General features: G+C 42.1%; 2 protein-coding genes across 2 annotated transcripts; both read left to right on the plus strand.

Moving 5' to 3' along the window:
• The first annotated feature begins 7,970 nt into the window (after positions 1-7,970).
• On the plus strand, positions 7,971-9,016 carry LOC111373662. Its single transcript, XM_022996230.1, has 2 exons — positions 7,971-8,289; positions 8,417-9,016. Exons 1-2 carry the CDS (start codon positions 8,176-8,178, stop codon positions 9,014-9,016), a joined length of 714 nt encoding a protein of 237 aa, XP_022851998.1. The 5' UTR covers positions 7,971-8,175.
• Positions 9,017-9,705: 689 nt separating this feature from the next.
• On the plus strand, positions 9,706-10,977 carry LOC111373672. Its single transcript, XM_022996238.1, has one exon. It carries the CDS (start codon positions 9,706-9,708, stop codon positions 10,975-10,977), a length of 1,272 nt encoding a protein of 423 aa, XP_022852006.1.
• Positions 10,978-11,667: the final 690 nt, after the last annotated feature.

Raw genomic sequence — 11,667 nt, forward strand, 5'->3', positions numbered from 1 at the left:
GACATCTTCAGTCCCAGAATCCTCATCACAACCCATGGATGAGCCACCTTCTTCCCAGGGCGTCAACCCCCCAAATATCGAAGTAGAAGGTAATTCAGTTTTTTGATGTCTTACCTTTGCTTGTGCTATTGGTTTCTGATTTGTTGCTCTTGAGTTCTGTAGATACTCCTATGAGTCTGCCCGTTGTGGCAACATCTTCTCGCTCAGATAAGGGGAAGTCCTCACGAATGGAGGAGTCACAGGTGGCAGACTTGACTGAGGGTATGCCATCTTCCACGATTGTTGATGAGGTAGTCTTTGCTATACTTTTATTTCCATCTTGTTCGTTGTAGTGAGGATCTTCAATATTGACAATTTTCTTTGCAGGATGCTGACAAGATTGTGCGTTCTATCCAAGATTTGTTTGCTTCCTATGGACAAGTCAAGACATCTCGCCCTGCTCCATCTGATCGTCCTGCTGCTTCTTCAGAGAAAGGTTTGAAGTTCCTCAAGCAATCGATATTTAAGTACGTGTCCTTCATGGATATAGACATTGGTAGGGTTAGTGCTGCCAGACACAAGGATAAATTTGAGCATTTGAATGCAAAGTTGGAGCAAGCACTGACACTTTCGTCGCTCAATCTTTCTGTTGATTTTAAAGCAACGTTGAAAGTTATCCACTCCGAGGTCCTTTCTTTGCTGGCCAAGAATGCTGAACTAAAGGCCAAAAGTACTCAATATTTTCGCGTCGTATCTGAAAAAGAGTCTTTGTGCCTGGAGATCAACAAGGCTGAGGATGAGTTGAAAGAAATCTCTTCCGAAGTCATGATTGAAGACTCTTTGATGGTTAGTTTGGCTGTTCAGATGAAGGAACTTCAAGCCAAAATGGACGACTGTAAGACGAGAATGGCTGTTAAAAGGCGCAACGCCTCCCAGGAAATTGAGCGAACTAAGTCCTTGGTTGAGCAGTACAAGAAGTTGGAAGTTGATGATGATGTCATGGCCGAATTGAACATCACTTCCTCTCGGCAGAACGAGGATTGGGAAAAATTTAGGGAACGAATTCGTTCAGTGTGGGGTGGACTGTAATTAAGACATATGGCGCCTTTTCTTTTGTAATTTCGCATTTGATTTTCGATTTGTAACCTTGTTCATCATTAATGAACATATATTTAACTTCTTGTGCATTTATTTGGCTTTTATCTTTTAATCGCCAATTCTTCAAGCATTTAACTGCTTTGTGCTAAAAAATCTTGCACATTTTCTTTTGACATTTCCACCTATTTACCCATGACTTTGGGCTATTTAATTCCATTTACTAGGCAGAATGTGACTGTTCATATTCCGTCTCTTCATCTCCACCCCCTATAAATGAATGTATGCTTCGCACTTTTCATCTTCCATCTTCATCTTCACTTTCTCCTTCGAAACCAATTTGCTGCCATTGTTTGGCATTCTGACAATCAATCTGAAACCTTCGTCTTTCTATAAAAATGGATTGTTTGGTCCGCCCATTTTACTATTTTCCTTGATGTCACCTTTGGTGTGGGAGGTATAAGAAATATTTTTTGACCAGCAGCAAAGTTTTTATCATCAAAGTTCTTCCCGTTGTCTCTTTATTTTTTACAAGGAGTTGATGATAGAAGGCAATTTTTGGGATGCTTGCGGGCCACCTTGCTTGCTGAGAGTGCTTCTCGGCCTCTTTGCCCGCCATTGCAGCGATGCATTTAGGAAGGTGGTGAGGCCAGTCCACCCTCTTACTCGGCGATTGACCGGGAGATTAGCTTACTTTTAATTGTAGTTTGTAGAGCATCCATTATTTGTATTTTTACATCTTTGTAATGAACGTTTGATAATAAAGGACTTTATTTGAACGTATTTTGCTCTAACTTTGTTATCCTTAATTGTTCAACATATTTTGATTATGTTTTATCTGTTCACATTCCCATAAAGAAGGAACATATTTTTTCAAATATTTGCCATTAATGAATCTTACGTGCTTGGTGCCGTCTAAATCTTCCAAGTGGTATGTCCATTAGGTAATACACTGTTTATTTTGTATGGTCCTTCCCAGTTGGGCGACCACTTCCCGTACTTTGGATCCTTGGTATCCAAAGGGAGTATCGTCTTCCAAACTAGTTCACCCAGGCTGAACGACTTGGTTATGACTTTTTTATTATAAAACTTAGCCATTCTTTGTTTTTGAACTTGCAACCTATCTAAGACGTCCAACTTCAATTCATCTAAACTTAATAAATTTTGAACTAGCGATTCGGCATACTCATCATCATTCAACTTATGTTGCAAGCATACTCGAATTGATTGCACGTTGATTTTCGTAGGCAAAACGGCATCCTGCCCATAAACAAGTTGGAAAGGAGTAACTTTGGTACTTGACCGAAGTGATGTTCTATAAGCCCATAAGGCCTTGTTCAGATATTCATGCCAATTTCTGGCATTTTCATCTATCATCTTTCTGATGATACTTTTTAGAATCTTATTAGAAAATTCCGTTTGTCCGTTGGATTGAGCATAGTATGGTGTGGAGTTTACTAATTTAACCACAAACTCGCTCAAAAATTTGTTCACTTGATCCCCATTCAAAGATGTTCCGTGATCTACCATTAAAGTTTGTGGAATTCCAAACCTATAAATAATGTGATCACGAATAAACTCTATAACATTCTTCTGGGTGATCTCTTTTAAAGGTACCGCTTCTACTCATTTGGTGAAATAGTCGGTTGCAACTATAACAAAAGTATGTTGTTTGGACGATGGGGGATAAATCTTCCCTATCAAGTCTATCGCCCAACCCTTGAACGGCCAAGGTTTAATAATAGGTGTCATCTCTCGTGCTGGCACTCTTTGTATTGGACCATGCTTTTGGCATGCTAAACAATTCTTTGCATACTGAACTCATAATTCTTCCATCTTTGGCCAAAAATATCCACTCCTAATAATTAACCATCTCATCTTTTGGCCAGCTTGATGAGCTCCACANCCGGTCTCTTCACTATCTTTGAGGACATTTTGATTGGCTACCTTGAGTAGTTTAGGCGCTTTAGGATGTGACACTCCCTGTTGTTGCCTCATCATTCGTCCATAGTTTTGTTGAAAACGCCTTTGTTGAGTTCTAGTCATCTCATCGAAGGGTATTGCCCTTCTTGCATTATACTGGAATGAATGCCATACATTTGGCCGATGAGGTTGCGGCCCGAATGTTCTTCCATTATCTGCTGGCCTGAAGTGCCTCTCAAAAGGCGGTCCTCTATAGAATGATGTACCTCGCCCTCTACCAGATTGAGTGTTTGGGAAGAAAGTAGGGCGATGGGGATGCTGCCATATCCCTAGTTTCTCCGTATTTCCATTCACTTCTCTTTTACATCTTACACACAGGACGTCTTCGTCCTTTTTTGGTTCTTTCCCCTTGATTCGTTCAAAGACACTGGGATGTGGTCTAGAATCCTTTTCTCCATCATCTACGACCAACTTGAATTTTGGCAACTTATTTTTGAAACCAGACGTCACCATGTTCACTCCAAGTGGCTGTGGAAAAGGATTTTCATCCACTGCCATCTTCTTCTTATCGTCGAACGTAATTCGTCCTGATTCAATGACATCCTGCAATACATGGCAAAAAATCAAGCAATTGTTAGTCAAATGTGACCATGCATTATGCCACTTACAATATTTTTTACCCTTAATTTGTTCAGGGTTTGGCAATTTGTGCTTATCGCTCAACTTTATCTGTTTATCCCTATATAATTTATCAAATATAAGGTCAGCTTTGGTTACATCGAACGAGAACGTTCTAGCCTTTATGTTTCCATCTTTTATGGGCTCATCTTTACCCGATGGTCTAGGCTTGGCCATTATGGGACAAGTATACGTATCTCCTTTGACCATTTCGGCCAAACACATTTTGACCTGATCGTATGACTCGTCGCTGATGGTATGAACATCAAAATTTGGGTCTTTGTAATAAGTCCCTTTACTAGAATTTTTCATCTGTTCTTCCTCTCTTATCAGTCGTTCATACTTAATCACATTCGCACTCAATTGGAAAAGGTCAGGAAGTTCCTTGTCCTGTAATTTCTTTTTTAAATCAAAACTCAAGCAGCCCTGAGCGATTTTGACAAATTCTTTTTCGGGCAGAGGTACAAAACACTTGCTTCTTGCTGTCTTGAACTTTTGGAGAAAACTTTCTGCCCATTCGTTTGGCATTTGACGTAGATTCGCCAAATCAGCCAAAGTGACTTTAGACTCAGTTTTATAAAACTGAGCGTGAAATAACTGTTCCAATTATTGCCATATTTGAACAGAGTTCGCTGGCAAGTTGATGAACCAGGAGAAAGCTACTCCTGTTAATGAACTAAGGAAAAGCCTCATTTTACGGTAATCAGTTACATCACCACTTTGCAATGTGAATCGCCCTATGTGTTCTAGAGTAGACACCTCTCCTAAACCGGTAAACAGTGAGAATTCTGGCACTTTATACCCTCTAGGCCATGGATATGCTTGGTCTACCCAATCAGGATATGGCTTTGTGTAAGTCGGCCTAATGACGGGACGCACCCCAAAAGCCATCTGATCCTGTACGATTTCCATAATCTGATTCCTCAACATGACGTTGAGGTCATATGAAATTCCTACAGGTTGGTTAACCGGTTGATTTGCATGAGGCCTGATGTTTGGTCCTTGATTGACAACAAAGTTACCATAATTAGAGTCATTACCATTAGCCTGAACATCTATTCCCTCATTAACACGTGGGGTATTCTGTCCATTGTTTAGGATATTATCTCTTATATTTGGATTACCCCCCAAGTTAGGCGTACCACTACCATTGTTCTGATTTGACATTGCAGTACCCCCTTGGTTTGAAGTAGAGGGACCAGAAAGTGGTTCTATCCCTTGATTCGGATTTAGGACTGAGGGATTATGTCCCACAATTGTCCTAGTTTGAAAATGATTTGCAAGAGGTATAACCGGTTAACATATTTGGCCTACTAATTTATTCATTGTTTCGTTCAAAGTGTTTAGTTGTTTGGCCATGTTGTCATAGTGTGCATTCCCATTTTGGGTAAATCTTTCCATATTATGAATACTTCGAAGATTTACCTGTTCAACGACGTCTTGTGTGAGTTCTTCAAGTAATGCATGCATGGTTCGAGGACTCAACTCCGTCATTGGTTCGTAACGACTGTTACTGCTCTGATTCTGTCCATCTGTTCGTGGAGAGGCATGCTGCTTCTCATATCGCTCGATCACAGACTGGATTCCTCCCTGATTTGCTGCTTCCTTATCGGATCTCTGAGGCATATTGTTTCACCTTTTGTATTTTCAACACCAAACACCACTGTCCCACTAGGCGTGCCAAATTGTTTCGCGTGGGTTAGTCGCTAACAATTAAAAGGGATCAGACGATTGTGTAAGGGACAAACGTCTTAAAACAAAGTCCCAAAAAGGGGTGTTCTTTTATTGGCGATGGCTTTACAATTGGAAATTAAAAACAAAATGCCTCCAAGGGGCGCAAGCACACGAGTTACTGAAAAAAGTGTTTAAGTCTAAACTAAGGAATTTAAAATTACATGTTCTCTGTTTGAGAGTTTTTGATTCGGTCCTTTGCTCTATGTCTTTTCTCCCTTTTATACTCCATGGATGATCTCTTTGTGATCAACCGCCTAAAAACTGTTTGATCGTTCTACAACTGCCCACTTTCCTCGTAATGGCCAGCTTGTCATGAAACCGCATTTTTTAACTGCTGCCATTACTTTTCGTCGTTCAACCGTTTTCGATTGAATTCCTTGAATCGTGAAACGTGATAGGGCTGCTTTAATAACTGCTTTGATAATTGCACTTCTTGATAACCACAACACTTTATGTTTGCTAAGACCTTGCGCGACTTGAAGGTTTGGGCGAGAATAGAGTAACAGCTCTGGGCGACTGCATGACACTCCATTCGCTCAGATTTTGGGCAACTTGCAAACTTGGGCGATGGCGTTACCGCGTTCTTGGGCCTCCTTATTTGGGCCTTCATCTTGAATTGTTTGATTGGACTTCGTTCTTTGGGCTATCTGACTTGGGGATCCTCCAATTGGGTTTCATTCCTTGGACCGTTCGATTTGGGCTGAATTTTTATGTGTCAACAATACTAATTTTCCTCCTCGGACCTGTACTTACAAGATCAAAATTCCAAACAAGAAGCCCTATTAAAACCATACTTAGGGCATGCCTTTAGCACAGTTTCTCCAAATACTAGCCAATCTAAAGTTGGAAGAATTATTTATTTTCTATTGTTTTAATATTTTTTGGTTGTTTCAATATTTCAGAATAACATAATGCCATTTTGATAAAGACTGAAGAATAGATTATGGTTCTTGAAGAAACAGTAAACAGATAAAATCAAGGATAACACTAGGCAAATGGATGAACATTCTCTAGGTACAAAGAAACGGAGGCCAAAGCCAATCATCACCTAAGCGGACAACTGAATATATGCAAATTTATGCTCTCTATAGTTGACATGCATATTAAAATTATGCTTCATTATAGCACCTTCACCCACACTTAAGAAGTGAAAATCACAAATATTTCAACACTTAAACACACTTTAAAAATGCTAAATAGATGTAAGAGCTGAGAAAAAATATGAGTTTAAATTGGATTGATTAAAATAAAGTGAGTGCCGAAATACAAAATATTCACGAATTAATGCAAATTCGGTGCCAAATTATTAACAGAGTAAGAGCCTGTTTGTTTGCCATTTCTTTTGCCATTTAATGAATTTTTTTACCGTTGCAACAAATACGTCTGACAACCCATGTGCCGCCCCTGTTTACCACTTTTCTCGTTTTTTCCATTCCCTGCCCTTACTCCCCAAAACGAAAGAAGAGCCTCTCATCCGCAGCCGCCGACGAAAAAGCAACAGACCGAAGCTGCCGCCAACGACTGGAAATCGACGGTGGGTTTTCGTCACTTGCAGCGGCCGGGCGACATCGGATTTGTTCTACGAAGAGCCCGCCAGTTTTGAAGGACGCGCGCACCACCGAGACCGCCGCCGAATACTGCTAGTCCCCCGTCCGGTTAGCGACTTCCTCCACACCCAGAAGACCGCCGACCACATGGATCCCGCCCGCACACCGGTAGGTCCACGACCACGAACTTCTTGCACATTTTGTATTTTCGCTTAACAAAGATGCTGCCGGACATGATTTGAAGCTCACACAGTTCCAATTGCTTTGTTAATCTGCAATTATACGTACCAATCTACGTTGTTGGATGTTTAGGAGTATGACTTTGGGCATATTTTACTTTGCGGCTGTTCGAAATTTGTCTGTCTTCTTTGTCCGCATCTACAATCCCTTAATCAGTGCGCATCAATTCTGTGTTGTGTATTTGTTATTCTGCAATTATATGTACATATCCACGTCGTCGGATGTTTTGGAAACTGATTTCGGCCGACATTGATAGTGTGTCTGATCGAAGTTTGCTGCCTCTGTTTAATATTTCGAACTTCCTTATGCGTTGCGCCACAGTTTATTTCAAAGTAGCAGTACATGGTTTGTTGTCTATTTGTTCACCTCTATTTATATGTAGTTCTCAAGTGTTGTGGAAGTTTGTATTTGTTAACGTATACGTATATGTAATTCTCAAATTCAGTTGTTGTTTTCGCATATGATTGTCGGCCACCATTGATATTGTGGAAGTTCGAAATGCACTTTCCTCGTGGTGCGAATGTCAACTGCCATATGCATTGCGCTACTCGGTTTTCCCATTATATATTTGTTTGTCCTTACAGTCATGTACGAAATCCGTCCCGTGACCTCTAATTCTATAAACAGAGCCAAGAATATTTTACAGACTTCAAATTCTTATACTGCAGATTACCGTTATACGTTTATTTTTTTTTCTTTTTGCTTGATGTCCGACTTGTCTTTGCAGTGTGGACATGGCCCGCCTCCCAGCTCCTTCGTTGCACAGGGGTCGGGTCAAGGCTCTGGTGCAAAAACTTATGCTCGATGGAATGCCTTGGAGACCCAAACATTCATTTCAGCTTGCGAGACCGCCATTGCGGAAGGCCATCGCAGCGGGCGGTGTTTTACGAAACAAGGTTGGTCCTGAATCTCAACGCTGTTCAACTCATCCACTGGGCACAACTGGACAAAGCAACAACTACGCAACCACTGGGACGCCATGCGTCGAACCTACCGGCGTCTCTTCGATCTATTAAAGGGTACCGGGGTCGAGTACAACGAATCCACGGGTCGAGTCGTCGCATCAGAGGAATGGTGGAACAGAAAAATAAGGGTACCTTTTTCACTTCGAGTCACACATTTTCTCACAATACGTAACCACACACTACCTTTCAGTATTTTTCACTATATTTGGAATGCCGTTCTCGTATCTTCCCTCTTTCTTGTCCCTATTTTCACAGGAGAATAAAGACTACAGGGAGTTCAAAGACAAGGATGTGAGCGAGATATACGTTCGCTACCGAACACTTTTTGGCGACAGCTACGACGGAGAGAAGTACGCGGTCACGCCGACTAAGTTGTGCAGAACGGGGTTCGGGTTGTTTGAGGACAGTGCGCTCGAAGACACTCGGGATGCAATCCCCGTCGACGAGGAAAGTAGTGGTTCAAGTGACGAGGCAGAACAAATGGTCGGTGGATCCCGCTTTAACGTATCCGACACCACAAGCGGTGGTAAAAGAAAGTCGTCCGATGCGACGCGACGGGGTAAGAAGAAGAAATCATCTGCACGAGAGCTGTCGTTCTCAGTCGACCGCGCCACAAGTGCTACGGAGGAAGTGGTGGCGAAGCTGAATACCATGATGGGATCACATGACGACAGCGGCACTGCCTGTATAGAGGAGCTACTGGCGTCTGGACGTCTCGAACGACGTACCCCTCTTTACTTTTTCGCCTGCGCTATTCTCGCGAAAAAACATTACCGAAACATGCTCGCCGTTATGAAAGATTTGGATGAGAAATTTGAATGGATTCAGTGGCTTTTCAATGAGCGTGGCAAGTAATTGTACATTTATCAGTACTCGTTACATGTTGTTTTTTCACGAAAAACTGTTGCGCTTTCCTACTAAAATGACTTTAGCGTTTCAAAAGTATTGTATGTAAACGCGCTGCGTTAAAGTGATGTGCGAACCGTGTTTGCCTGTGCGCCATGATCATTTATTCGTGTTTGTATTTTAGAATGTGCAACAGTTCATCTCGAACATCTTGTTAAACGACAATTTGGACAAGTTTGCCTCGCGTAGTTCCAATGTACGCAAAGCGACCAGTTTGGACGTAAAAAAGAAAAAAACATTTTCCGAACATAAAACTTGTGTAATTTTAAACGCTGCCACGAAAAGTTACTGAGCAGATACTGGATATAAAAAAAGGATTTTCTACAAAAAAACACGTGTCACGAGAAAGTTGAAGCTGCAGGTGCACCATTATTGGCGCATGTCATAAAAGATGCCAGCTATAGGACACTAATGAACACAGTCTGTTTAATTTATTTTCTAAGTTCACAATTATTGATACAGTGTTTCGACAAAGACATCTGAACTAAGCAAGTGCACAGAATTTACTGCCAGTGATTCCCACTTTATATAAGAAGAAATGCACGTTGTAAAACACCAAAAATGTGTCTGCACAACGGAAGCTGTCGTTCAACAAACCTCCTCATCTCGCTGCCGTTGTGTAATTTTACCAAATCATCATGTCTTGTGTCACAACTGACGTCGACTTCAACTACGTTCTGGGCTCCGACTCGGATGACGAATGCGACGATGCCGAGGTTTTGCACACCCTGGCGTTCGATGCCGTGGCATGGCTTTCGTACTGCAGAACCGCCGGCGATGACGCACGAAAATATCACAACAAGCAACAGCGGCGTATACGACGTTTTCCTTTCTCAAGGAACGATCACATGTTCATGATGGAGGCCATGGGCGAGAATAGTAAGATGTGCTTTCAAGAATTCCGTATGTATCCTGCAATGCTTAGACATTTTGCTCATGTGTTGCGCGATGAGCATGGGCTACGTATGAGCCAACATGTTGACATCTACGAGCAAGTTGGCATGTTCTTATGCGTATTAGCGCACGGTAAGGGATATCGACAGGTGACAACAATTTTCAACCATTCACTGGAAACGGTTTGTCACTACGTGAAGGAGGTTCTACGTGCGGTCATTGCGCTTTCAGCGCGCATGATTCGTCCGAGTGAGAACTACAACGACGGTGTCGAGCCCCATAGGCCTGATCTTAGCAAGCATCCATTGTTTGACGATTGCATCGGAGCAATTGATGGAACACATGTGAAAGCCGTTTTACCGCGACATGAGCGCGTAAACTTCATAGGGAGGAAAGGTGTGCCGACACAGAACGTGTTAGCAGCTTGTGACTTTAATTTATGTTTTACGTTCGTGCTTGCAAGGTACTCTGGCAATACACATGATGCGCGCATGCTAGCACGTGCTATCCATGATCCGGAAATACATTTCCCATTACCGGCGACAGGAAAGTACTATTTAGTTGACTCAGGGTTCGCTCATCGGCCTGGGTATATGGCCCCCTACAAAGGGTCTGACATACTTTACCATTTCCAGCAATTTCGAGACGAGAGAACGGGACGTCGTCGTAGATTTCGAAATGCGCGTGAGAAGTTTAACTTCAGGCACTCGTCCTGCAGAAATGTCATTGAACGTGCCTTCGGAGTGTGGAAAGAAAGGTGGAAGATCCTGGACCGCATGCCCAGCTACCCGTTCCGAACGCAAGTAGCCATTGTAGTTGCGACGATGGGAATACATAACTTCATGAGACGTTCAGGAGTGGTTGACGATGCGTTCACGAGAGCGGAGGTGGATGAAGATGTAGCTGAGGTGGAGCTGCCGAACGTGGAAGATGAGACGCAAGCCGAAATACATGCACCGGAAATGCAGCGAAGTGAGTGGGACCGACTTCGAGATTATATGGCGCAGCATCCATGATTCCAATATGTTTCTAAAATATTCACTAGGCTTGCATGTACGCCTTACGAAAATGGTTGCTTTCTTTGGTGTAAAAAAGTGAAATGCAGTAGGGGCCAATTATTGAGAAATGTGGTTGGTTTACTGGGTGTGAAAAAGTGTAGACAAGTATTTCTCTTCGTCCACGTGCCTACGGTTTGCTTTTTCTCGGTACAATGAACCTTCAAATTTTTATTCGGAACAACGCAGGTGTACAGTGCTTCGTACGCATAACCACTCACTTTGACGTCGTATTTTCCCTTCATCGCGAAAACACCGTCACTGTACTCGTCGCGTAACAAATGTCGCCGTGAAATTCCATTTTTTTTGTTACGAAGCGTTTCGGCGTAAACGTCAAATGCTTCTATTCGTACACGGTCTCGAGAGCAGTTTATGAAGTGACACGGTTACAAGTTTCCGTATTTATATTTTCCGAAGCTAATTTTGTATAACACATAACCCGTTGCGTACAGAAACATTTTATTATGTACAACGAACATCTACGTTACAATTTGTGTACAATTTAATTTTAACATGGTCTGTACCCTTTTTCGTTTTCGGAATTTATTTGGGGAAATTCGGTAATTAACGTGAACTGAAAATCACGGTCCGTTCGCGTAACGTAACACTCGTTGTAGGATTGCTGTGACAACCTCATACACGAATTAGGGG

This window comes from Olea europaea, chromosome 2 (assembly GCF_002742605.1).
Source record: "Olea europaea var. sylvestris chromosome 2, O_europaea_v1, whole genome shotgun sequence".
NCBI classification, from domain to species: domain Eukaryota; kingdom Viridiplantae; phylum Streptophyta; class Magnoliopsida; order Lamiales; family Oleaceae; genus Olea; species Olea europaea.

Coding starts and splice junctions, on each gene's coding strand:
- LOC111373662 (XM_022996230.1), top strand. CDS start 8,176: ATGCGTCGAACCTACCGGCGTCTCTTCGATCTATTAAAGGGTACCGGG. Junction 8,290..8,416: donor GGTGGAACAGAAAAATAAGG/GTACCTTTTTCA, acceptor CTATTTTCACAG/GAGAATAAAGACTACAGGGA.
- LOC111373672 (XM_022996238.1), top strand. CDS start 9,706: ATGTCTTGTGTCACAACTGACGTCGACTTCAACTACGTTCTGGGCTCC.